A 27958-nucleotide genomic window follows, 5' to 3' on the forward strand; every position below is an offset into this window, starting at 1 on the left:
AACTGTTTTTGTCAGTAAATTCAGAAACTGACAGTATATACCTGGGCGTTGGCAAATGCCTGTTAAATGGCTTCATTACCACTTGAGTGGCTCTTTAACAGTTTCAATGTTGTGCTAATAGGTCTGGCAGGATGGAAGGCTTTTTCACTTTTAAGTACTAGATCCAATTCCGGAGGAAGACTCACCAGGCTGCAGCAGCCAGATGTGGTGGGAGCCTACAGGAAGGGTCAGAACAGGGATAGGAAGAGGCGGGTGGGTGGACACTAAGACCCAGGAGTGCCCCCAAATTTTCAGGTGACCTATGCAGCTGTGTATGCTGCATATGCCTAAGTATGGCTTGATGCCAACCTTAGTTGTGCACTGCTGCTGCTGGTGGCGCTGCCTTCAGAGCTGGGTGCCTTGCCAGCAGCCACCGCTCTCCGCTCTGCCTTCAGAGCTGGGCACCCAGAATGAAACCCAAAGATTCTCTGTAAAAATGCAAATTCCGTGTTCTTCTGTGTTTTTCCATGGCAAATGGATTTCTAGGATCCCTGCTGATCAGGGACTTTGCAATGGTTTGTGGCTGCATATGACGCACAAGACACCAACTCGGAAGGAAGCACCAATAATAACAATATCTAGCACCAAGTGATCTCAAAGTACTTTAAAAAAATGGAAAACATCATTATCACTATTTTTCAGATGGGGAAACTGAAGCCCAGAGAGGGACAGTGACTCGCCCCAGGTCGCCCAGCCAGTCAGAAGCAGATCTGGGAGTGAGTCCTCGTCCGGCGCCCTAGCCACTGGACCACACTGATTCAAACTCAGGGCTACCAGGTCCGAAAGAATAAGGCAGAGCTAAAGGAGCAGTTTTGGTAGCTAAGTCAAAGGTCCAACACTCTCCAACAAATGGCAGCGGTGCACAGATCAACAGAAGTCAGCATCATCCTGGCATGAATGAAACAACAGGAGATGCCATACTGCCCCCTGGCTTCCTGGCAGCAAGCACAGATGATTTGGTGAAAACACCACCCTACCCCCACACTCTCCTGCTTGTACCACAGTTGGGGGCAGTCTGGTCTGCCAATGCCTTACCTGTTTGCAGGGCCAGGGTGAGCAGGGGTCAGTAGGGTCTGTTGGCATCTTTTGGCCGCTTTAGTTGGACCTTTAGCCTCTTCATGCCGATCTGGAAGCCGTTCATGGCCTGAATGGCTGCCTGAGCACTAGTTGGATTGTCAAAACTGACGAAACCTGGGGGTGAGGGGAGGGGTGAGAGGGGGGACGGAGAAGGAAGGACACAATTCATCACCAAAAGCACCAGAGACCCTCTCCACTCATCACCACAAGTTCACTCCAAGCATCCAACAGTAACTGCTGGCCAAGTGCAATGGGATTACCCAGAAGGCTCTGGTGCAGGGGAGGGAGAGGTGATGCTGGGAATATTGTGACCACAGCCCTCCGTATTCAATAACCAGATTCCCCCAAAATCATGAGGTTTAAATTCACACTGGCTGGCTCCTGATTTTGGAGCTGTTAAGGGTGGAAGCCGCCTGCCCTCACGTAGTGTGTGATCATGTGAGGGTCAAAATTCAACCTTAGATGTGCACACAAAATTGTGGGCCTCCTCACTGGCTTTTCAGAGGGGGGCTTCACTTTCCCTCCCCTGGCCCTGGGGTAAACTCACATTCTCCCTTTACAGTCCCCTAGTCTCCTGTCCCTCACCTGCCCCTACATTTTTCCTTCTTTCCCCTCACAATTGCCTAACCTGCACATTCTCCCTCTCTGTCTCCCATGCCCCAGCACCCCCATGATATTCCTTCTACACCTTGTCAGACTCCTTTCTGCACACCCCCATTTCCCCTGCACCCCCCTCAGTCTCCCTTCTGCTTCGTATATTCCCCTGCACCACCTGAGTTTCCCTCCCAGTCCTGTCCCTTCATAGTTATTATAACCAAAGATAGCCTGGCTTCAGTCCTATTGGAAACAATGGGAAGTGCCAGCCCATCTTTACTAGGGGCACACTCACTTCCACATGGAAAAGTTGTAAGGAAATGGCCTCTATTTTGACTGTAGGCCTCCTGTGGCTTCAGTCCATTTTAATGTAATGGCAGACAGCAGTCATTTTGAACAAGGGCCAATCTTCGTGAGAGTTCTGCCAGAAATCAGGAGACCCTGAGAAGCTATGTCTGCCCCTTGCTCCCAAACGCAGCCCTCCACTCCTACAGTATCCTATGTCCCAAGGCTAATTATGAAATAAGTCACTCCCCAAAGAGAACAGGCTTGTAGAAGGAGTCAAAGGAAAGCCTTTTAAAGCAAAAGCCACATGCTTTCCCTTACTCTACTGCTGTTACAGAATGGAAAGATGTAGCCATTAAAGAGGAAAACAACTCACTTTTAAAGCCAAGAGGTTTATGCTTCTGTCACAAAGATGCTTGGGCTGCTTTGGATATAATATAATAAACATGCCACCCTGCCAAACCTTTCCCCGCACCTGCCATTGAATGGGAAACCCTGAACCTTGGAGGCGTGAGAACTTTTTCCCCCCACCCAATTTGTTTGAGTGCTGCCTCTGTATCTCCAGCTTTGAGGCTAGAACCTAAAGAACCACCATTCTGGAGGAGATATGGCACAAGCTCTACTAATAGCAGAAAATACAGCACAGGAAATGCACCTTCTCCCAAGACTATTAGCCCAAATTTGCAACTTCTCCAGAGACTCGTAAAGTTTAGTGATGGTTCATCTGAACTTTTAAGGGCTTGGATGACCTGCCTGGTGCAGCACAGCAGCTGCCTGGGAGAGCACCTGGCTGCAGTGGCAGGGGGCTGCCTCCCACCCAGGCTCGGCTTCTGGGACGGGCTGAGGGCAAGCCGGAGTACCCTCCCCCCAGCATACTCGGAGTCGGCCCCTATCCCCGGAAGCCAGAGCGGTCCGCTGCCACCCCTCCCTAGCCAGCCTCTCTCCCGGGCAGCTGCTGCTGCACACGGGGAAGGTGGGGCTCCGGCTCACTCAGCCCCTGTCATAGAATCATAGAATATCAAGGTTGGAAGGGACCTCAAGAGGTCATCTAGTCCAACCCCCTGCTCAAAGCAGGACCAATTCCCAACTAAATCATCCCAGCCAGCGTGGGGGGCAGCCTGCCGCCGTTGCAGCCAGGTGCTCTCCCAGGCAGCTGCTGTGCTGCATTGGGCCAGGCCTAGCTGCCCGGGAGAGAAGCTGAACGTGCTGGGGGGAGGGGGAGCCAGTGCAGTGGGAGGATAGAGTCCCCCCTACTCCCAACAGGTAACGTGGGGTGGGGAGAGTGCAGGGGACCCGGGCTGGGGGCAGGGCAGGGAGGAGATGTAAATCTATGAATTTCCAGAGAATTTGAGATCTGGGACCAGGGCCAGCTCTGGCTTTTTTGCCGCCCCAAGCCAAAAAAAACAAAAAAAACCCAAAAACAAAACCGGGGCAGCCAGAATGGCAAAGCAAAAAACAAACAAACAAAAAACCTGCGGGGCGGCCGGAGCCAGGGTGCAGGGGGCCTCCCTGCACTGCAGACATGCCCCGGCTAGCGGGGGGGGGAGGGGGAGAGAGCGGGGGGAGAGAGAGAAGGGGGGTGGCCAGGGTTACAGTGGGGCGCTCGCCACGCAGCCCCAACTACCGCACTGCCGGCCGGGAGAGCTCTGCGCCGCTCCGGTCGGCGGGGAGGGAAGGACGCAGGCTGCCCTGCCGGGCTTGCTATAGACCTGGGGCAGACGGAGCTGGGGCAGACGGAGTGCGCAGCCTGCTCCCAGCAGGTTGCGCCCCTCCTCCGCGCTGCCGCCCCTTACAAGGCGGCTGGATCAGCAAATCAAAAAAAAAAAAAAAAAAAAAGCGGCCGTGCTGCCCTAGGATTGGGCGGAATGCCACCCTGTGGAATCTGCCTCCCCAAGCACGAGCCTGCTCCAGGCCCTGTCTGGGACCTGTTTCTCTGCCTTGCACCCTGCGTTCTCATTTACAGCTGTGCAAAGCGGGTGTACAGTGCTGTCACTTAGATTCTGCAGCATTTTGCAACCACTTTGCAAAGGAACAAATGACATCACAGGGTACAAAGCAGTGAAGAATCAGGCTCCTGGAAATTAATTTTGTCCTAATCTCTGCTGCGGACTCTGTTGAAGTTTGCCCTTTGTTAACACTGCCCTTCCTGCATGTTCACTTAACCAGTTCCAATCTTTGCTGGGCTTCGTCATGCTTGACATCAACCCAAGCATCCACATTAAAGACACCCAGCCTTTCACTAAGAGTACAGTCTCCAAAACAACCACCAACTGCTCCAGCACTTAAAAGAGTCCCCCTAAAGCATCCTCCCAATTCCCTACTTGGCTGGCAGAAGACCTCAGCTAAATCCAGGAACGCTGAGATACAGCACATGGTGCCTACAACTGCCTGAAGTGTCAACCTTACTCACAAGAGGCTGATGTGCTGGTATTGTATATTTGAAAGGCTTCTCCTGTCACCTATTGTTGTATCTTCTTGCTAACATCTGCTGCAATAAAAAAGTAACGTGCAATAATAACCTCAGAGTTCCAGTGTGCATGGCAGCTCCATTTGTACCTGCATCTCCTGGGAACTGGCAGCCAGTCCCAGCAGAAGGGCATTTTAATTGAACATACCATTTTCACATCCTGGAAAGGGGGCACATTGAGGGAATGGTTACTTTCCTATCCACAGATGGCAGGTGGCAACTCTGTAATGCTTTCCTCTTTCCTTTGAGAGTCAGGGAGAGGCACCACAGAGCAGCAGCAGCCGTTAATGGAGCAGGGCTGGGGGTAGGAGGACAGAAGCAGCAGCAGCGGTGGTAACATTATGAGAATTGCAGCACAGCAGAGCCTGTCTTATCGGTGTCAGTAATGATCTTCCCAGCACCTTCCAGCCTAGGATCTCAACGCGCTTCACAGCCACTAATGAATCTGCATGCCAATGTGAGTTAGTGAGTATAGGTGTCATTCGATGCAGAGTGGGTGTGGAAAGAGGGGCAGTGTCTCAGCCAAGGTCATGCAGCAAGTCACTGTCAAAGCTGGGAGTAGAACCCACATCTCCTTTCCACACTCCTTTGTTTTAACCACCAAACAGTGCTCCAGCCACAAGGTGGCATTTGTGCAGGTCCCATGAGAGCTCACACTGAATACAGTATGAATGTGCGGCCTCAGAATAAGCTTGCTGAGTTGTGTGGGGCAGTAACAATTTTACCACTGTCCCGCATTCACTTTGGGGAAGATGCAATGTCATCACCCTACGATATTTGCCTGAAGATGGCCGATGTTTGTGAGACAGCATGCTATGAAAGCAATGCTTGTGTTGTGACATGCCAACACTAGTATGGGGGATGGGGGCAGTTCTGTTTGACCATCTGAATGTGAATCTTCAGCAGGAAAGAGTAGGTGTGGATTGCCAAAACAGAAAACAAACCCGGGCTGTCAGGTGTACCTCCACATACACCACAACCACACTATACACCACCACAACAGCAAGAGCAGCAGCAATCCCCTTCGGAGCATCAAGGGGCACAAGAACGAGGCAAGACTGCACACTATCATGCTGGTTAAGTCTAACATTGATGACCAACTTGTACCAAGAATTATTAAATCTAAGATAGGTGCTAGAGGGATTAGGAGATAAGGTATTGGAACTGGAGTTTGTCACCTCTACAGCATTGGTTCAAATGCAGCCCAGATCAATAGCAGCTGTAAGTTGTTCCCATCTGGTGTACCATCTCCCCAGTGAACATCACCACAGGCATCAACTGGCACCTTTCATGGCAGGCTGAGCAGAGAACTGAATAGGTCTGCAGAGTGACCCAGCTTCTTACGCTCTGGGGTAGTTGTTGGAGAGACAAGGTGGGTGTACCTTTTATAACTGTCACAGATCAGACCTGACGCACACTGCCAAGGCATAGGATGAAGGGAGCCGTGTGTGTGAACCTACACTTGCCCTGCCGCTTCCCACGTCCCCCCCACACTTCTGTGGATTCATGGAGTATACCAGTGTCCAGGGCGGTTAGTCTGGTGCCTTTCACAAACAGGATGGCCATGGAAAAGGGAAACTGGCAGGAAGGAGAAACTAATGTCCCCACTTGCAAGATAAAGGACTATATGAGCATAAAGAGCTCTGCACACTAACAACCACATGAGAATCCAGAGGAAAACAGACCATACTACTCACAGAGAGTACTGAAAACCCAGTGCAGGAAAGACTAAAGGTAGCATGTACAAGAAGCAGGTGCCCCTCCAGGAATTTCACAGCCGTGAACCTCGCCTTTTGGGCTAAATCACGATCAGTAACAGAGAAAATTCCAGCATTGCAACAGTGTAGCATGGAAAGGGAAATGACTTACCTGAACGTCTGCATCTCACTGCAGGGTCTCATCACCTAGCACCAGAGTGCCATAACTCCCCAAGCTCTGAAAGGTTTTTTAACCCTTACGACTGGTGGTAACAGGGCTATTATTATTTGTCACATGCCCTCCTGCTGAGCTGAAATGCTGCCTTTGGAGGAAGTGGTCAGGGCAGATTATGCAGGAGGTGAAACTCCCAAAGGAACATGCCAACCAATCACACCTCACAAGACAAAATAAAATAAAAGTGCAAAATCAACACCCCCTGCAAAGGGAGCCTCCCAGCTCTGAGGGAGGGGAGACTCCCCACCAGAAAAACCCTTAACATCCCCGTTAGGGAACTATAACAAGAAAGAAAACAACCCAAAGATAATACATACATTCTTAATCCCTGTTGCTCTCTGGGGGTAACATTCAATGCTGTGCAGAGTACAGGCCCACTAGAATAGGCACAATTTAGGCACCGAACCTGAGGGGAGCATTGGTCCTGCTTTGAGCAGGGGGTTGGACTAGATGACCTCTTAAGGTCCCTTCCAACTCTGATATTCTATGATTCTATGATTCTATGATTGCCATGAAAAACACTTGTCCCCATCTTTAGAGGCTCTATCTCCCTTTTGGACTCGATAGGTGTTTTAGAGCCAGAGGATACAGCCACACCATGATGCACAGTAGGTCTGGACACCTTACTGGCAACTCCAGCTGCATCATATGTTAATTGCAGAGGTGGGTCTGATCTCTCGCAGGGACATCCTTAAGGGCTACACAAGCTCTTCTTCTTCAGTAGGAGGAGTCAACAACACTTTATTAGCCTCTGCATTCTGCACAGGAATACTACTGGGAAGAGGGGAATTATCTGTAACAGGATCCCTGTCCACACCAAGAGAGCCAAGTAGGCTATTGAGAGGGTCTGAGCCTTCTTATGTTCTTATGTTCCCTGGAAACATCTCTTGGAGGTAAAAAGAGGGAAACCTTGGGACTTAAAGGAGGTTTTTCAGCTAAACCTTCAGGTTGGTGTGGTTCAAGTAACAATACAACAGACTCAGGAGGCACATCTGAGGTCCAGGATACATGGATATATAGTCAGAGTAAACCTCCTTAGAATCAGTCACCAATGGGGAACCAAACATAGCCACTGGGGTAACCGTGTCAGGCTCTCCACTGGCAAGATGCTTGAGGTACAGGGGTAGGCTCAGTAATCAATGGAGTATCCATTCTCACGTTGCTCCAGAGGAAGTAAATGGTTTTGGTCCAAGGTCTTTAATGGGCCGCCATTCTTTTCAAGCTTTAGTTGGTAGACAGGTAGCCCAGATATTTGACTTTCCAAAATGGAGGGCTGCGAACCCCAACAGTATGCAAGGTTATGTTTTCCTGGGAGCCCTAGATTCCTGATAAGAACTTGATCACCCAGTTGCAGATCATAGTATTGCACCTTCTGATCATAATGGTCTTTATTACCTTGGTTCATCTTATCGGCCATGGCCTGAGCAAGCGAATAAAGAGCATGCAAGACTCTTTTTAATGTAGCCACGAACTGAAGATAAAATGGGTGGGAGGACCCATCTGCTGAGACCCCCCCCCCCAAAAAAAGAAGTTCACCAGTAATCAAGCTTCTCATCTTAACATTACGAAATATGGAGAATACCCCGTGACCTCATTTTGCATACAATTTTAAGCATGCACAATATGGCTAACGTGCTATCTCCATCTAGATTTCTGTTAGGGATTTAAAGTTCCCGACATATTAAGCAGGTCAGATTAAAGCATTCAGACTGGGGATTTTCTTGTGGATGATAGAGTGTTGTCCTAGATATTTTTACACCTAGTTTAGTCAGAAGCTCCTGAATTAGATAACGCTCAAAGTCCCGGCCTTGATCAGATTGTATTCGCTTGGGCAGCCCATAATGCACATAGTATTTTTGATATTTAGTGGGAAAGGTCTGTGCATACCTAGTGAAATGATCAGTTACAACTAGGGCTGTCGATTAATTGCAGTTAACTCACACGATTAACTAAAAAAAAATTAATCGCGATTAAAAAAATTTATCGCGATTAATCACACTGTTAAACAATAGAATACCAATTGAAATTTAATAAATATTTGTGGATGTCTTTCTACATTTTCAAATATATTGATTTCTATTACAACACAGAATACAAAGTGTACAGTTCTCACTTTATATTATTATTTTTTATTACAAATATTTGCACTGTAAAAATGATAAAAGAAATACAGTAAAAGCTGTTTTGTCCGGCATGTTGGAGGAAAGGTGGGTGCGGTAAGTGAAAAATGCCAGTTAACTAAGAGGGAAGGAGTTTGGGTGTGGGAGGGGGCTCGGGGCAGCAGCTTGGGGTATGGGAGGGAGTGCAGGGTGCCGGATCCAGGGGCCGCTCACCTCAAGCAGCTCCCCCCAAGTGGTGACCTGTCCCGGCTGCTCTTAAGTGGAGGCACGGCAGGCAGCTCTGCGCACTGCCTAAGCCTCCGCCCGCAGGCGCCACCCCTGCAGCTCCCACTGGGAGCTGCGTTGCTAGCGCTCGGGGTAGGGCGGGGGAAGCACGCAGAGCTGCCTGCCACGCCTCCGCCTAGGAGCAGCCAGGATAGGTTGCCGCTTGCAGGGGGCTGCCCGAGGTGAGCAGCCCCTGGATCCAGCAGCCTGCACTCCCTCCCACGCCCTAAGCCCCCTCCCACACCCAAACTCCCTCCCAAAGCCCGCGCTCCACACCTCCTCCCATGCCCCAACCCCCTGCTGGCCCCATGCCAACCGCACTATAAACTGGAATTTCAATGAAGATCAGAAATGCTGGTTTATAGAGCTTTCCGGTTGGTGAAGTGCCGGATAAAACAGCTTTTACTGTAGGATTTTTCAATTCACCTCATACAAGTGCTGTAGTGCAATCTCTTTATTGTGAAAGTGTAATTTACAAATGTAGATTTTTTTGTTACATAACTGAACTCAGAAACAAAAAGAAGTAAAACTTTAGAGCCTACGCGTCCACTCAGTCCTACTTCTTGTTCAGCCAATTGCTGAGACAAACAAATTTGTTTGCATTTACGGGAGATACTGCTGCCTGCTTCTTATTTACAATGTCACCTGAAAGTGAGAACAGGTGTTCGCATGGCACTTTTGTAGCCGGCGTTGCAAGGTATTTATATGCCAGACATGCTAAACATTTGTAAGTCCCTTCATGCTTCGGCCACCATTCCGGAGGACATGCTTCCATGCTGATGATGCCCATTAAAAAATAATGTATTAATTAAATTTGTGACTGAACTCCTTGGGGGAGAATTGTTTGTCTCCTGTTCTGTTTTACCCACATTCCGCCATATGTTCCATGTTATAGCAGTCTTGAATGATGACCCAGCACATGTTCGTTTTAAGAACACTTTCACAGTAGATTTGACAAAATGCAAAGAAGGTACCAATTTGAGATTTCTAAAATTAGCTACAGCACTCGACCCAAGGTTTAAGAATCTGAAGTGCCGTCCAAAATCTGAGAGGGATGAGGTGTGGAGCATGCTTTCAGAAATCTTAAAAGAGCAACATTCAGATGCGGACACTACAGAACCCAAACCACCAAAAAAGAAAATCAACCTTCTGCTGGTGGCATCTGACTCAGACGATGAAATTGAACATGCGTCGGCCCGCTCTGTTTTGGATCATTATTGAGCAGACCCCGTCATCAGCATGGACACACATCCCCTGGAATGGTGGTTGAGGCATGACGGGACATATGAATCTTTAGCGCATCTGGCACATAAACATCTTGCGACGCCGGCTACAACTGTGCCATGCGAATGCCTGGTCTCACTTTCAGGTGACATTGTAAACAAAAAGTGGGCAGCATTATCTCCAGCAAATGTAACCAAACTTGTTTGTCTGAGCGATTGGCTGAAGTAGGACTGGGTGGACTTGTAGGCTCTAAAGTTTTACATTGTTTTATTTTTGAATGCAGTTATTTTTTTGTACATAATTCTACATTTGTAAGTTCAACTTTCATGATAAAGAGATTGCACGACAGTACTTGTATTAGGTGAATTGAAATATACTACTTCTTTTGTTTTTTACAGTGCAAATATTTGTAATCAAAAATATAAAGTGAGTACTGTACACTGTATACTGTAACAACAAGGAGTCTGGTGGCACCTTAAAGACTAACAGATTTATTTGGGCATAAGCTTTCGTGAGTAAAAACCTCACTTCAGGCAGCCCCCTTGCCTCCGGACCCCAGTTGCCGGCCGGGCACTTCCCCTCCCGGGCTCCGGCGGCGCAGGGTCCGGAGGCATGGGGGCTGCCCGAAGCCGGTAGCGCTGGGGCAGCTCGGCTTTTAAACAGAGCCGAAGAGTCAGGGGAGGAGTAGAGCCTCCAGCCACGGCGGCTCTGCTCCTCCCCGACTCTTTGGCTCTGTTTAAGAGCCGAGCGCTACGGGCTTTGGGCAGCCCCCATGCCTCCGGACCCTGCGCCGCCGGAGCCCGGGAGGGGAAGTGCCCGGCTGGGGGCGCAGGGTCCGGAGGCAAGGGGGCTGCCCGAAGCCGAAGCGCTACCGGCTTCACGGTTTGCCGGGCAGCCTCCAGACCCTGCGCCCCCGGCTGGGCGCTTCCCCTCCTGGGCTCCAGCTGCGCTGGGGAAGCGCCGGCCGGGGGTGCAGGGTCTGGGGGCTGCCTGGCAAACCGTGAAGCTGGTAGCGCTCGGGCAGCCCTTTCCACGTGGCTGGGAGTGGGAGGGAGGAGGGGGCGGAGTTAGGGCGGGGAAGGGGCGGAGTTGGGGCAGGGCTGGGGGTGGGGAAATGGGCGGGGCCAGGGCCCGTGGAGGGTCCTCTTTTTTTATTTGCTAGATATGGTAACCCTATTTTATCAAGTTATATAGATTTAGATTTTGATCTGTTCCCACAAAGTGATGGTGCATAGCCCTGCAACAGCTCTTTCAGTGCTTACATCACACTGTGCATACAGAAACCACAGAACCCCCAAAAAGAATGCAGGGCAGACAGGTTCTGTGGCCTAAGCCAAATGGAGAGAGCCTCAGTTTTTGATGGATCTGTGGCAATACCTTGCTCGGACACTATGTGTCCCACATAGGAGACTGAATGATGGAAAAACTTACATTTGTCCAAGGACAGTTTCAAGACTTTCTCCCTCAAATGATCAAGGACTTTAAGCAACTTCTCTTCATATTCCTCAAGACTCTGTCCAAAAACAACTAGGTTGCCCAAGTAGACAAGGGCCTCCAGGAGATTCATAGAATGCCAGGGACTGTAGGAGGTCATCTAGTCCAACCCTGCTCAAAGCAGGACCAATCCCCAGACAGATTTTTGCCCCAGATCCCTAAATGGCCCCCCCCAAAGGCTGAACTCATAATGCTGGTTTTAGCAATGCTCAAACCACTGAGCTATCCCTCCCCCCTTTTCATTCCATTAATCCCCTCCAACTGTTCACTCCATTAATCTTTGAAAGTTAGCACAAGCCTCACAAATGCCTTGGGGCATCCTCTTAAATTGGTAAAATCTGTGTGGACAGATAAACACAGTTTTCTCTTTATCCACCTTGTTCATAGGTATTAGGTTATATCCGCTACCAAGATGTAATACAATGAGCCATTCACTTCCATGTAAGCAGTTAAGGACGTCCTCAGCCTTGTATATTGATTTGGTATGGTTCACTTGTTTAGAGGTCTATAATCTACATACATTCTGACAAACCCCTTCCCCTTCCTCACCACCACAACTGGGGAGGCAGACGGACTTCCTGACTCAGAAATTATTCCAACAGCTGTAAAGTGGGGAGGGAAAGATAGCTCAGTGGTTTGAGCTTAGGCCTGCTAAACCCAGGGTTGTGAGCTCAATCTTTGAGGGGGGGATTTAGCTGGGATTGGTCTTGCTTTTAGCAGTGGGGGTGGACTAGATGACCTCCTGAGATCCCTTCTAACTCTCATATTCAGTGATGTAGACGTCTCCAAACACTTTCCACAACAGCCAGAGCTAGGCAACAAGACTGTTCTTGAAAAGGTCAAGAGTCAGTTAGACAGATTTCATGCTGAGTATTTTCTGCACAGCCCACATCCCACTCATGTTGGGAGAAGATATCAACATGCACTAACATTTTCCTACAGAGGCACTGTTTCCATTCCTCACCTGATCCATGTGTCTAGTAAATAGCACATTCTTTACCAGTGCCTTATGCAGTAGCTTGTCCAGATGGCATAGATACTATGGAAGTTTTCCACCTTCTTCCTGCGAAATGGACTGGAAGTGAAGATACAACTCTTCCCCACTCTCCAAAGCACTTAGATACTCCACAGTGCCAGCAGAGAGATTACTTGTGCATAATGATAAGATGATGTCAGAGGCTGGTCCCCTCAGACTTTTAGCTAGTTGTTGCCTTTTGATACTACGCGGGCACTTGCATTCCTCCATCATCTGGGTAGCTTGGTCCATTTAGGATTCAAAGTAATCCTCTCCAGCAGGAGTAGCTTTTAACCAGAGGAGAAACTCAGCTTACAGTACCCAACTCCCCCACAGGGTGACTGAGTACAGCCTTCCACCAATTATCCTAGTGTAGTTATCAGACGCTCATTTGTAACAGATGCTGGTGTAACGATGACCATCACATCTTCCAGTAAAGCCTTCAATTTAGCTACAAAATCAGCAGTCCCAGCTGGTATAGTCTCTTTTGGGCACTCCCAGGCAGAAACACAGACCAGGGGCCAAATTCACCCACAATCCCAACTTCCTGGGGTACACACAGTGGGTCCAAGTCAGCAGCTGCTCTCACCAATACAGCTACAGTCTAGGTGTTAGAGTCACCTCTGCAACCGTAAAAATCACGGACTTCCCAAAGATTTTCACAGTTCCCAACACCTGACAGACAGTAGCACCTTACCCAGTATAAGGGTTTGACTGGGTGGCATGCCAATCTCTACACCAGGACGTTAACTTACCGTGATGGAGGAGATTATAAAGTTCACTAAAGAAATAGAGTCCTTTAAAGTCCAGTAGGGTTCAGGAAAATAATCAGAACTACAATAGCATAAAATAGATATAAAAAGTTTCTTGCTGCAGAATTTCATGGTGGCAGAAGGATCCCAATGGTGCTTCCAAAATGTAACCCCTCCTTTCCTCCCTGGGTTATCAGGAGCAGGCAACACCCCCCTGTGTGCCTGATGCTGTCAACAGTGATGGAGATCCTGAGTATCCCAGTGATGATGGTGGATAGGTAGGAATCCTCGATCCATTCTCTGCAAATAATAACCGCTTAGACTAGAGTTAGCACCCCTTCACTGCACAATTTAGAAAAACACGCTATAACAGATTGAGAATAATTAAAATGTCACAATCACTTTAAGTCAGTAGGGGGTGCTTCAATCAGTCAATTGATGTATGCTGTTTAGCATAATGAATAAAACGTAACCAACTTACTACCTTTACACTGCCATCAGTTACCCGATCCCAGAGTGGGGCACTCCTCTTAATTTCAGAGTTCTAGACCCTTGCGTGGGCGCATTTAAAGATCTTGAAGCGGGGGCCAGGAAAGCTCTGTGGATCCAGTAACACAGTCCAGCCAAGGCAACATGGGGCAGAGTGAATCTAACCTGGGGTCATTCCAAGCTGCACAGCCCCTGAGGATAGGTGCTGTTAGAACCAGAGGGCAGTAACCTGGATCCTGTTCAGCCAATAAGACTATTTAGTCTCTTCTCACACTGAAGTCTCTTTGCTGACCCCCTTCCCCTTCACGCACTGCCCCAACAAACAAGGTGGTGGTTCCTCCCACTGCCATCACTGCAGGCCAGCCTCAGGCAGCTCTGGGCACCACAGCAGTCTCCTGGCTCCATTGACACCCAGCAATCATAGATGCTGGAACTAGGGGTAAGGGAGGTGCTGCAGCACCCCCTAACTTGAAGTGGTTTCCATTCTATACAGGGTTTACGGTTTGGTTCAATGGCTCACAGCACCTCCATTGTACAAATTGTTCCAACACCCCTGCCAGCAATAGCCTGCCTGGCTCCTTGCTTGGTCCAAGCCCCTCAGCAGCAGCTCCCAGCTGGGCCAGAGCTCCACAAAGCAACCTGCCATCCCTGGCCAGGGTCCAGTAACACAGCCTCAGCTCCCCACAAAACGCATGTGACTCTGCATCCAAAACGGAGGCTTCAAGGCCTCACCCTTGGAAGCGGAAGTCTGTCTCTTCCTCTAACATCTTGGGAGTTGTAGTCTCCAAGGCTGGATTGCAGTCCTCAGGATCTTCCTGACCAGGACACCCACAATTAAGTTCAGAGGCCCCTGTAACAAGGGGTGCCTATGTTTGCAAAACGTGGGGTCAGGTGGATCAGTCAGTAGGGCCTGAAGCACACCCATGACGGGCGCTGAAGCCCCTGTTACCAGTGATACCACATGACTTTCCATGTGAAACACAGAATCTCACAGGAACTTGGGACTCGGGTCAGCTCTGCTGAGATCACATTAATATCTGGTGTCTCACAAGACTATTTAATTAGGGTTACCATATTTTGTGCCTCCAAATGGAGGACACTCCACGGGCCCCGGCCCCGCCCCCCAGCCCCGCCCCCGCCCCCGCCCCAACTCCGCCCCTTCCCAACGTCTCCGCCCCCTCCCCTGCTTCCCGCGAACATTTAATTTGTGGGAAGCCTGAAGCAGGTAAGGGGGAGTGTGGGGGGAGGAGGCACGGCCCAGGCTGGCCCCCCGGCGGCTCCAGCCTGGGTCGGCTCGGGCCCTGGGGTGCCGGCCCCGGCCGACCACCCCCGGCCCGCCCAGCACTGCCGGCCCCCGGCGGCCCAGTGCACCCCCCGGCTCCCGGCCCCGCGGCCCAGCGGACCCCCCGGCTCCCGGCCCCGAGGACCCCGCGGCCCACCGGACCTCCCGGCCCCGCGGGCCCGGCCCAGCTCCTGGCCCCGCGGCCCAACGGACCCCCCGGCTCCCGGCCCCGCGGGCCCGGACCGGCTCCCGGCCCCGCGGCCCAGCGGACCCCCCGGCCCAGCGGACCCCGCGGTCCAGCGGACCCCCTGGCTCCCGGCCCCGCGGACCCCCCCGGCTCCCGGCCCAGCGGACCCCCCGGCCCCGTGGCCCAGCGGACCCCCCGGCCCAGCGGACACCCCAGCCCCGCGGCCCAGCGGACCCCCCGGCCCCGCGGCCCAGCGGACCCCCCCGGCTCCCGGCCCCGCGGGCCCGGACCGGCTCCCGGCCCCGCGGCCCAGCGGACCCCCCCGGCCCTGCGGACCCCCCGGCTCCCGGCCCCGCGGACCCCGCGGCCCAGCGGACCTCCTGGCCCCGCGGGCCCGGCCCGGCCCTGCGGCCCAGCGGACCCCCCCGGCTCCCGGCCCCGCGACCCCGGCCCGGCCCCGCACCGGCCCCGGCCAAAGAGGCCCCGGCCGAGCCCTCCCGATTTTCCCGGACATGCCCGGCTTTTGGGGATTTCCCCCCGGACGGGGATTTGAGCCCCCAAAAGCCGGACATGTCCGGGAAAATCCGGACGTATGGTAACCCTAATTTAATTTTGGGGGAGGGGGAACTCAAAAGTGTCAAGCCCTGCATGAACCTGACACTAGAGGCTGTAGAGAACCTGGCCAACCTTCCACTAATGAGTGGGCAAGTGAGATAGCTGCCAGAGGCACCTGGATGGGCTCCAGCTTTCAGTCAGACAGCCAGGGGAGGGAGGAAGTGAGGCAGGGCAAGTAAAGGGGCTGCTGGGCCTGACTGCAACACTCCATAGTTTCTTCCCACCCTTTCCTGCTGCCAGAGGGAATCTCAGCAGCCAGGAAGCCTTAGGCCACATTCTAAGAGATCTCCTGGAGGGGCCCAGTGGCTGGCGCAGTGGCCTGCTAACGCACTCTTTGCTTGGTGCAGGAGCAACAGCTCAGGTGCTTGTTTTGTTTTTTTTAGGTGAATGGCAAAGAGCCCCGTTTCCAGGGTCCCCAAAGGGAAATCCTGCAGGAAGGGGTCAGAGTGCTGAGGAGAATGGCGGGGCCCTGATGTGATACTACCTGAGACACCAATGTGGCTGCTGAGGTGGGTCAAGGGAACCACCGACATGGGCTCCGAAGACTAGATGTATCTGGTGCCCAGGCAGGCGCCACCTACCATAACACAATGCAGTAAAGCACCAAGCCAGGCACTGGGTCATTAACAAAACCCAGGTGCCAGGGCACTAGGTGCCAGTAGTGAGGTGCTGAGGCGCCAAACCATAGAGGTGCTCCGGAGCATGAGGGTGGGAGTGGAGTTCCTCAGAGCACTAGAAAAACCTGAGCCCAAATAATGACCTGAAGTGCTGATGGAGCAAGAACCCCGGAGGATGGTATCTGGAGAAAACACCCGTTTCTTTAAGAGCAGCTGTTTAAAATGTGAGACAGAGAGGTGTATCTATTACTGTAGTGCATAGGCGCCTCAGGCATAGACCAGAAGCTGTGGAAACATTGAACATAACTACGGTCTCTGCCCCAAAGAGCTGACAGCATTTTCAGTTATCGCAATGCAATTTCCTGCTGGGGCCCTGGCTGGGAGAGAACTGTAAGGAGTGGGGTAGGTGAACCAGTGTGATGCTGAAGATCTAGCCACAAAGAGAACAAGTGATTTCTGCACTGGCAAGGAAGTATGAGACTTAACCCATTGCGACAGAGCTGCAATTTGGGAGTCCAACACACCACGCTCCATAATGACTTTCTTTACCTTCTCCAGAGCGCAACTATTCCAAGCTGTTATAGTGAGTTCTTCTGGGAAGCCTTACACTGAAATGAATGCAGTGCTACATCTGAAAATACATGCTTTGCACATTTTAACCCAACAACAAAAGGATTCATTATCACTGAGTCAGTTGCACAGTTCCAGATACCTGATGTGCTAGAAATGCCAGGGAAAGACAAAAAGACATTGTTGCTACTAGTGTTCTCACCAGAAATTGTGTGTAATTAATATATCTGGACGAGCTTTGTAGATGAGCGGTGGTGAGAAATATGCTGGGACTCTAAACTGGAAACCCTCTGGAGGGACAGTGGAATTGGAAGGCTCCCAGACTATATATTATTATATTATATATTATCATCTTCCTTCCCCTCCAGTTTCCTGTTCAACTTTAGCCGACACAGCTGAGGCATGTATAAGTTTTACTGACAGTACGTGGGCAAGGGTGTGTGTGTGGATCTGTGTATGGAGCATGACTGTGAATACGATGCATGAATGTGCAGGAGCATAAGGGACTGTGGGTGCAGAGAGTACTGTGACAGCTTCCAAATGCAAGCATGTGCTAGCCTATGTATGAGTTTGCAGGCGTGTGCGTGAGTGCGGAGGCGTGAGTGTGTGAGTGGGGAAGGGGTGGCAGAGAGGACAGGAGAAAAGGGGGGTAGCAATGATAATAATATTTCCACTCTTTCTTCTTAGCATGTTTGGAGGATTAATACCAACCTACCAACCTCCCGCACCCAAAGCAGCGGGAGCCAAGTGTCCAGCATGACTCCTTGTACTAGAAAACCAACTTGGGACAGGTGACTTTTACCCCCAGACTAACCACTAGGAGCCCCACTGCCTCTCCAATACACTCTTCAAATGCACTGTTGATCACACTGCCCTAGAGGGATGGTGAAGGTTACACTGCATGGTACTAATGCCTCCCAACATTGTCTATTACCTGTGCATCACGGTCATGATTGTATGCAGTGTAGTTGCAGCCATCTGGTCCCAGGATATTACAGGTGAGGTAATATCTTTTATTGGACCAACATCTGCTAGTGAGAGAGGGAATGTCTACACTGGCAGAGTTACAGCACCGGGAGCTACAGCGCCGCTCAGAGAGCGTTGTGTGTTCACACTGTCAGCTGCCTGTGCACTAGTGTGTTCACACTTATGGCACTTGCAGCAGTATTTGGAGCGGTGCACTCTGGGCAGCTATCCCACAGAGCACCACTTCCTCTTCTGCCACTAAGAGTTGTAGGAAGGCGGAGGGAGTCGCGGGGCATCCTGGGTCCTGTCCCAATGCCCCGCAATGCATTGCTTTGCATCCCAGCAATCCCTATGCTTCCGTCCGCATTTGGCGCCATCTTCTGGCTGCAGGAATGGATCCCCAACTGTTGACCAGTATGCTGCTCGCTCTGACCAACACATCACTAGTGGCAGCGGAGTTATTCCTTAAACTACAAAGGCAAGAGGAGTGCGACATTGATCTCACCACGCATAGTAGCTACAACACGAGATTGCTTGTGGCATTCACAGAGGTGCTGACGATAGTGGAACACCGCTTTTGGGCTCGGGAAACAAGCACTGAGTGGTGGGATCACATCATGATGCACGTCTGGGATAACGAGCAATGGCTGCAGAACTTTCGGATGAGGAAAGCCACATTCATGGGACTGTGTGATGAGCTCGCCCCAGCCCTGCAGCGCAAGGACATGAGAATGAGAGCTGCCCTGCCATTGGAGAAGTGCGTGGTGATGGCACTGTGGAAGCTGGCTACTCCAGACTGTTACCGATCGGTCGCTAACCAGTTCGGAGTGGGAAAGTCTACCGTTGGACTCGTGTTGACGGAAGTCTGCAGGGCCACTAATCACATTCTGCTCTGAAAGACCGTGACTCTGGGCAATGTGTGTGACATTGTAGATGGTTTTGCACAAATGGGCTTCCCTAACTGCGGAGGGGGTGATAGATAGCACGCATATTCCAATTCTGGCCCCAGACCACCTAGCCACCGAGTACATTAATCGCAAGGGGTATTTCTCAGTGGTTTTCCAGGCGCTTGTGCATCACCATGGGCGTTTCACAGACATTAACGCAGGCTGGTCCGGAAGGGTGCATGACACACGCATCTTTCGTCACACTGGCCTGTTCAGGAAGCTGCAAGCAGGGACTTCCTTCCTGGACCAGAAGATCACCGTAGAGGAAGTTGAAATGCTCATTGTGATCCTGGGAGACCCCACCAACCCCTTAATGCCATGGCTTATGAAGCCATACACAGGGCAAATTGACAGCAACAAGGAGAGGTTCAACAACAGGCTGAGCAAGTGCAGAATGACTGTTGAGTGTGCTTTTGGCCGTTTAAAGGCCTGTTGGCGCTGCCTCTATGGGAAGCTGGACCTGGCCGATGACAATATTCCTATGCTTACAGCCATGTGCTGTACGCTCCATAATATTTGTGAAGGGAAGGGTGAAAGCTTCACTCAGGGCTGGACCGCAGCGGCTTAGTGCTTGGTGGCTGAGTTTGAACAGCCAGAGACCAGGGCTATTAGAGGGGCACAGCGCAGGGCCATAAGGATAAGGGATGCCTTGAGGCAGCAATCTGACGCTGAAAGCCACTAATATTTGGTGCTATGCTCGGGGGTGTAGTGCTTGTAATGTTAGGAGAGGATTGTGATTGGTGCAGATGATGCAATATGAAGGTTTAAGATAATTGTCTGTTGCTTTGCAGGGCTCTGTTTGCTTTCAATTAATAGAATAAAGATTGCTTTCAAACCAACACAATTCTTTTATTAAAAAACAACAACAGGAGGAGAGAGTCAAACAAAAAAACCCATCAGCGGTAAGGGAGATGGGGGAAAGGAAGGTTCCAGGAGGAGGTGGTGTCCTTGGACAGCTAAAGATTTGTGTATGTCCAGGGATCATATCCAACCTTCTCCTTTAGAGTACAATGCAACGGGTACTGTACTTCAGCAGGACTGTGAGGGGGGAGGAGTGGAATGCTGCGGGTATAGACTGGACACAGGAGTTTGATAAGAGTGTGTTGGCTGTGTCTGGGGGGTGCATGGGAAAGAGTTTTGAGACAGCGGCTGCAGGGGAGGGTGGGCACGGAGCTGCTCAGTTTGCAGTGCTAGTATCGCCTGGAGCGTGGCCGCTTGGCACTCCATAACTTTTAGAGTCACTCCATGGCTTCATTCTAGCACCGCGTTCACCTTTTGGTCTCTCTTCTCACTGTCCCGCCACTCCTTCAATTCCTGTTTTTCGGCCGCGGAGTGCATCATAACATCATGTAGAAAGTCCACCTTAGTTCTTCTTGGCTGCTTTCTAATTCTGCGCAGCCGTTCAGCCGCTGATAACGAAGAGGGAGGCTGGGCTCCCAAGGTCATCTCTGTGAAGTTTAAATGCAACATTTTACAGAAGCAGTATTGTCTGTAACACAGAGAACATTGGTTCAGTGATTTAAAACACAGCCAGTACTCACACACCTGCCACTAACTGGCTGACCCCAGGCAAGCACACATGAGCCACAAGACCCTCAAAATGGCGAGTAGCCACCGGGGCAGGGTAAATCACTCTTCCCAGACCCTGCTGTACACTGGGCATGTGGCTCTTGGGGACAGCCAGCACTGTAGGGAGACCTGATAATCATTCCTGTCCCCACACTTTCCATAGGATGTGATCATTATGGAAGATATCTCACTGCTGAGGGTGAGCAGGGAATCAAGGGAGGGCCCTGGCCCCTATGCAGCTCGCCTGTGTGCAGCAATGATCTCCCCTGCCCCATGACGGCACAGTGGCGTGGAAAAGTTACTTTTAATGGGGCAAGAAACAAAGCAGCTTTGCTGAAGAATCTGCAGCCACGGATTGCCCAGTATCTCCACAAGATTTTCCTGGAGATCTCTGAGGGAGTTTCCCGTGAAGTGAGGGAGTCAACCAAAAGCTTGTTCCGCCTCTCAGACTAGTCATGCGGTGGGAGACCAGCCTGCTTTCTACAACCCTCCTGCCCCCAACAACTCGCTTCAGCAATTCCCAAAATCAGATCCACTTACCAGGGGCCTCCTCTTCTGTTTGCGCTTCGCCAACATCTGCCAGCTGTGACTGGCTAGCTTCCTCCGGATAGAAAAGAGCTCCTGGCTGCATGCATCTCTGATGTCTGAGTCATCCTCTGCCTTGGGTCCCCCTTCCACTCCACATCTTCATCCAAGATTTCCTCCTTCTGGATCGGTCCACTCTCAACTGGCACGTGAGCCACCAAAATATCCACAGTGGTCTTTGCAGTGGAGGTGGGGTCGCCACCGAATATTGCGTCCAGCTCTTTGTAGAACTGGCAGCTCGTGGGTGCACCACTAGAGCGGTGGTTTGCCTCCCACGCCTTGTGGTAGGTGTTCCGCAGTTCCTTCACTTTTACCCTACATTGCAATGTGTCCCGATCATGGCCCCTTTCTGTCATGCATCGTGAAATCTGTCCGTAGGTATCATAATTCCTACTGCTGGAGCGCAGCTGGGACTGGACAGCCTCCTCTCCCCAAATGCTGATGAGGTCCAGCAGCTCAGCATTGCTCCAAGCGGGGGATTGCCTGGTGTGTGGAGCAGGCATGGCCACCTGGAAAGATGCGCTGAGACCACTCATGCGTCACTGAGCAAACAGGAAGGGGACTTTCAAAATTCCAAAGGAATTTATGGGGTGGGGATGATGGTTGGTCGCCTGAGGGCAAGGCAGTAGAGTTCAAATCTATGACCAGAGAGGTGAGAACAAGCTTTGTGGGACACCTCCCGGAGACCAACTGCAGCACTGTAATCACCACGGTGTCTACACTGGCACTGCAGTGCTGTAGCCCTGGCGCAGAAAGCTGTATGCTTCTTGTTGGGGTGTTTTTTTTACAGTGCTGCAACACTGCAGTTTCTGCGCACTAAGTGGCTTGGCAGTGTGTCCACCTTGGGAGTTACAGCGCAGAAAGCTGCTTTACTGTGCAGAAACTTGCCAGTGTAAACAGGGCCTGAGACAAGCTTTCGAGCCACACAGAGCTCTTCTTCAGGTCTGGGGAATGTACTCAGAGAGTCACAGGGAAACACAAGGTGGAACAGATTATTTAGCGTAAGTCGTTAACCCACATTTCAAGGGACCATTCAAGGTGAAGTCTGTTAACACCCCTGCAGTCATAGTGGGGAAGAAGGGAGGGGGAAAAAAGTCAGCTTGTGGGGGTTGTTAGTGGATTATAGATTGTTGTAATAATCCATGATTCCAGTGTCTCTGTCCAGTCCATGATCTTTAGTGTCTAGCAGTGTTATGAATTTAAGATCCCAGGCTGGTCTTTTGAAGGTGTTGTGCAGGTTTCCTTTGAAAATGATGACTGTGATGACAAATGATCATTGTGTGAAAATTGTTCACACCCAGGTGACAGGGTGTTATTGTCTTATCATTTTCCTGTGTGAATTCATTTGAGAGCTTGCGAATGGTTTCGCCCACATAGTTGTTGTTGGTGTACTGGATGAGATATACCACGTTGTCAGGTTTCAGAGTGGTAGCCGTGTTAGTCTGTATCAGCAAAAACAACGAGGAGTCCTTGTGACACCTTAGAGACTAACAAATTTATTTGGGCATAAGCTTTCATGGGCTAGAACCCACTTTATCAGATGCATGGAGTGGAAAATACAGGAGCAGGTATAAATACGTGAAAATATTTGAGTTGCCTTACCAAGTGTGAGGTCAGTCTAACGAGACAATTCAATTGACAGCAGGATACCAAGGGAGGAAAAATAACTTTTGAAGTGGTAATGAGAATGGCCCATTTCAGGCAGTTGACAAGAAGGTGTGAGTAATGGTAGGGGGAAATTAGTATTGGGAAAATTAGGTTTAGGTTTTGTGATGACCCAACCACTCCCAGTCTTTTTTCAGGCCTAATCTGATGGTGTCCAGTTTGCAAATTAATTCCAGTTCTGCAGTTTCACATTGGGGTCTGTTTTTGAATTTTTGTTGTTGAAGAATTGCCACTTTTAAGTCTGTTATTGAGTGACCAGGGAGATTGAAGTGTTCTCCTACTGGTTTTTGAATGTTATGATTCCTGATGTCAGATTTGTGTCCATTTATTCTTTTGCGTAGAGACTGTCCGGTTTGGTCAATGTACATGGCAGAAGGGCATTGCTGGCACACGATGGCATATATCAAATCAGTAGATGTGCAGGTGAATGAGCCCCTGATGGTGTGGCTGATGTGGTTAGGTCCTAAGATGGTGTCCCTTGAATAGATATGTGGACAGAGTTGGCAACAGGGTTTGTTGCAGGGTTTGGTTCCTGGGTTGGTGTTTTTGTTGTGTGGTGTGTAGTTGCTGGTGAGTATTTGCTTCAGGTTGGGGGGCTGTCTGTAATTGAGGACTGGCCTATTTCCCAAGGTCTGTGAGAGTGAGGGATCGTCCTTCATGTATTTATACCTGCTCCTGTATTTTCCACTCGATGCATCGGATGAAGTGGGTTCTAGCCCACGAAAACTTATGCCCAAATAAATTTGTTAGTCTCTAAGGTGCCACAAGGACTCCTCGTTGTTTTTATCACATGTTGTGATAGGCATGTGTAGGACCCCTGGGTTTTGAAAGGTGTGCTGTGGGGGATGTTGATCTTCATAATAGTGGAGATCTATCTACAGGTCCTGACTTTGGTGTGACATTATTGACATGAACTGTGACCGTATAGATTATTGTTGCAATCACTGTTATATATTTGCAGCAAATATTGTACAAAGGTTGTCGAGTGAGGTGTCTATAAAAAGGTTATGATTTGCTGGTTATGATTATGCTATCTGTATGCATATATCATTTTTGTATTTAAAGTTATAAATATTGGCTATGTACTTCTATCTCAATGTGTTTGATTCTAAGTAGCACCAGTGAAGCATTTGGCCAGCTTATTGAGAAGGGACTCTTCAGATTAAGTGCCCAATCAAGAAACACTTAACTGACAATGGATGTTGGGAAACTCCAATCCACATATTAGGAGTCTTCCTGGGGACATTCAAGGTAGCATGTGAGCAATGGCTGCTCTACCTGTAAAAAACTGAGTCATGCATGGACACGTGACTTGCCCATGTGACTCCAAACTCCACCTTGCTGCTGTGATTTTCGACAGTAAGAACAAAGGGGTCCTTCCACATGGCAGAGGATACAAAAGGCCCTGGAAACCCCTCCATTTTGTCTTCAATCCTACTTCTTATCTCTGGAGGAACTTTGCTACAAACTGAAGCTTTGAACAAAGGACTGAGGACCCATCCCAGCGGGGGATGTATTCCAGAGACTTGATTTGAACCTGCAGTTTATTCCATTACTGCTACAAGCCTGAACCAAGAACTTTGCCATTGCTGTATGTAATTGATCCCATTTAACCAATTTTAGCTCTCATCTATATTTCTTTCTTTTTATGAATAAACCTTTAGATTTTAGAGTCTAAAGGATTGGCAACAGCATGATTTGTGGGTAACATCTGACTTGTATATTGACCTGGGTCTGAGGCTTGGTCCTTTGGGATTGGGAAAACCTTTTTTCTTTTACTGGGGTATTGGTTTTCATAACCATTCATCCCCATAAGGAGAAGTGCTGGTGGGGAAACTGGGAAACTGGAGTGTCTAAGGGAATTGCTTGTCCTCTCTGTTTGGCTGGTTTGTTGTGTGCCTTAATAATAAAGGACACCCAGCCTTGGGCTGTGACTGCCCTGCTCTAAGCACTTTGTCCTGAATTGATATTCTCAGTTGTGTCCCGCCAGAGGCCGCATCGTTACACTTGGCATCTACCGGCTGTCATAGCATGCGCATATTTCCCAGCTCTATACCAATGCAAGATGCCTCAGAACTTACCCAGGAGCTCTTGGCAGTGCCATGCAACTAAACCAGGCTGACAGAGAAGTTTATTGATTCACTGCAGGGCAGCCTAGCATGGTCAACAGCTGCTGCGATTTATAAGGTTGTAATGCACCTGAATGGCCTCTGATATCTGTCCAGCTACATGAGACATCACCACGGTAGGGACTGTCTTCTTCTAGGACCAAATACTCAGCAGTGAAAACTGGGGTTACCAATGGAGTTATGCCAATTTAGACCAACCTGGTTCCTAGAGTCTTTTATGCCAATTCAAAAGCTTCGCTCTCCCTTGGAGAAATGGTACCATCTTGTCCATGTAAGCATGCTGCTAAGTATGCCACGTTCCTCAAACAGGATGCACCTCCCTTTGCTGAATGATGTACTGTACCAAGGGTGTCCCATTGATTTCAGTGGGATGCTAAGGGATTGCCACAGCACGTTTGGAGTGGAAGACCAGCTGCAAAGCATCTTACCAGTGTGTCGATAGCTTATATAAAAGCATTTCCTAGCCCCATTCACAGGATTATCCCAAGAGTAGTAAAACCCCCACCCCGGGCAGTCTATAGACATGATGTGTCTGTGCCTAATAACTGGCCTGAGGCAGTAACTGTAAGGTGAACACACTGTAGATTACTTGGTTCAGGTGTGTCAATGTTGAAAGCAAAGACAGCTGATCCCATGCATCACAATAACATCTCCTGTATTTCACAACCTACAGCTTTCCAAAATGCTTGACAGCCCAATGTACAGCAATCTCCAGGGCACAGCATAGCCAGAGAGGACAGGGGACTCCTCTCATTTTAAGGAAAGGGCCAGGGGATCTTTAGTACACACACAGAAGACCTTGAGTTTTAAGGTCACTAGCCAGAGGCCAGTACTCAGTCTCAGAAAACTGATGGGGTGAGTTGAGTCTGGGGGAGGGGATCAAACCTGTGGGTTTGGGGAGTCTAGCTGCTTTGTCTGTGACACTGTCTCCTTCCACACTCCTCCCACTGGGGTAGCAGCATGTGCCAGGAGGGGATTTTGTTATTACTCTCAGGAGTACAAGATTTCAAAACAAGCCATGACTCCTGCCACCTTCTTTTGTCTGTGAGCTAAGTGCTGAGCAGGAGTGGGTGGGGGAATGGGATGGCCACACATGAACAAACCTCCAGGAGAGCTGCAGAGTGAAATGCTGAGATGCCTGGGCAGCTAAAAGATTCCCAGCCTCTCGCTACTTACTCCATTTCCACGACCTCTTCCCTTTTCACTGGGGCTTCCTAATGCAAGCTGGTATGACAAACACCTACTCTAAGTTCATCTGATGTTACTCATCTGTATTTTGATTAAACCTCTGTGGCCCCCCGTGACCATAGGGGTACCTTGAATTCTTTCATCTACTCAGCCTTACAACACCTTGCAAGATAGGTAAGAACTATCATTTCCATTTCACAGAGGGGGAACTGAGTCACAGACTAAGTGACATGCCCAAAGTCACAAACAGAGTCCGTGGCAGAGTCCCTGTCAATTGAGTACTGTGTTAGTACCCTAGCCACTGGACCATCCTGTCTCTCAGACTGGACCAGCCCCGTGTGCTGAGTTTGCTCACATGAATATAGGACTTTTGATTTTTTGGCTGCATGGGTTTGTTCAGGCCTTCAATAGCCATAAAATAACTGGGCTTGAGCTTCAGTTAGTGTAAATTGGTCTAGCTCCATGGACCTCAATGAAACCACACTTCTGCAGGCCAGCTGAAGAGCTGGCCCAAGGTACACATAGACATGTTTGTAGGGGTCTGTTCTGGTTAATGCCATGCCTGCTTTCTATTTTTAACTGATTTTGGACACTAGACTGCTGGCCCCTTTTATAACATTCTTTGTATACAGCACAGTGACTATGCAACATTAAACTGATCATTATGTTACACCTGCTGCCTGAGCAGGTCCTGGCATGAGATAAAGACTTGGTTAGGGAACTGACCTCAGGGTACTTCCATCCTCTACACATAAAGAGGGCTGTGCAAATGTCTTCACACGCCCTCCGGGCACAAGTATGTCTTTGGCCCATCTCTGCAGGGTTGGGAAAGCTTGTGACATTTCACCTGAAAATATCTTTTCTCACTAATTAACATACTTTTCTGACCAAAGAAGCAACACCTGGTCCAGGACTTAGTGACCACCGAGGCCAACGTCAGAGCAAAGGACAGGAAAAATAGTTGTTCTCTGGGATGGCTCTGTACTCCTAGAGGTAGTATCTAGCCATGATGAAGCCTAAGTGCTACTTGGCTCATCCCAGCTCACTGGGGGAATATCTACCAATCGTCCATCCACTCTCCTATACCAAGTCCGTCACCATGGTATCAGTCCTCCTTGTCTTACCTGGATGGAGGTACGCATTGCACTCCAATTGCCTTAGCGACCACTGCTTGTCACAACCTCAACAAACTGTGCTGAGGCATCAGGCTGCCCCACTGACTGATAGGAATTGCAGTGCTTTGCTCTACACAACTCTTTTCAGGGAAGATCATTGACTAGAAGGCTAATGCATGACATCCCTCTCAAGTCCCGGTACCTATGCAAGCAGTGCATGAGATCTTAAAGAGAAGTGATTTTGTTTGTCATTTTCTTCAGGCCAAGGTCTATAAAGTCTACAAAGTCCAGGCATCATGTCGTTTTCTTGGAAATAGGAACAGATGAGGGGGAGGGAAGAGGTGGAAAGCCGACATGTACGCAGGAGCATGTGATTCGGACAGAGACATCCTTTAGGGGAGGATCTATTAATGGAGATTCTCTGTGTCCTAGTAAGGAGGAGAGGATGGAAGATGATAAAATACGGGTAGGATCTGATGAGAAACAATCAAATGAAAAAGAGCCCCATTCAATTACAAATGCTAGAAGTCTAAATAATAAGATGGGTGAACTAGAGTGCCTCATATTAAATTAGGATATTGATATAATAGGCATACCAGAAACTTGGTGGAATGAGGATAATCAATGGGACATAGTAATACCAGGGTACAAAATATATCTGAAGGACAGAACAGGCCATGCTGCGGGGCGGGGGAGAGTGCCCTATATGTGAAAGAAAGTAGAGTCAAATGAAGTAAAAATCTTAAATGAACCAAACTGTACCATAGAATC

General features: G+C 49.7%; 1 protein-coding gene across 32 annotated transcripts in view; it reads right to left on the reverse strand.

Annotated features, from left to right (window-relative positions):
- CELF6 (CUGBP Elav-like family member 6) overlaps positions 1-27958 on the reverse strand; it is a 261681-nt gene that overhangs the window by 28180 nt on the left and 205543 nt on the right. For 15 of the 32 annotated variants that reach the window (XM_065558550.1, XM_065558533.1, XM_065558532.1 and 12 more), the window contains one exon: positions 19765-20384. The exons of 2 other annotated variants lie outside the window; for them this stretch is intronic. Coding sequence is in view for 20 of the 30 variants with exons in the window: in XM_065558533.1 (XP_065414605.1) it covers positions 20188-20384 (197 nt within the window). In the remaining 10 variants the exon portion in view is untranslated. Of the gene's footprint in view, positions 1-1074; positions 1231-19764; positions 20426-21045; positions 22148-27958 lie in introns of those variants that run through there. 15 more of the 32 variants (XM_065558559.1, XM_065558539.1, XM_065558538.1 and 12 more) reach the window with 9 other exon arrangements.

This window comes from Chrysemys picta, chromosome 10 (assembly GCF_011386835.1).
Source record: "Chrysemys picta bellii isolate R12L10 chromosome 10, ASM1138683v2, whole genome shotgun sequence".
NCBI classification, from domain to species: Eukaryota; Metazoa; Chordata; order Testudines; family Emydidae; genus Chrysemys; species Chrysemys picta.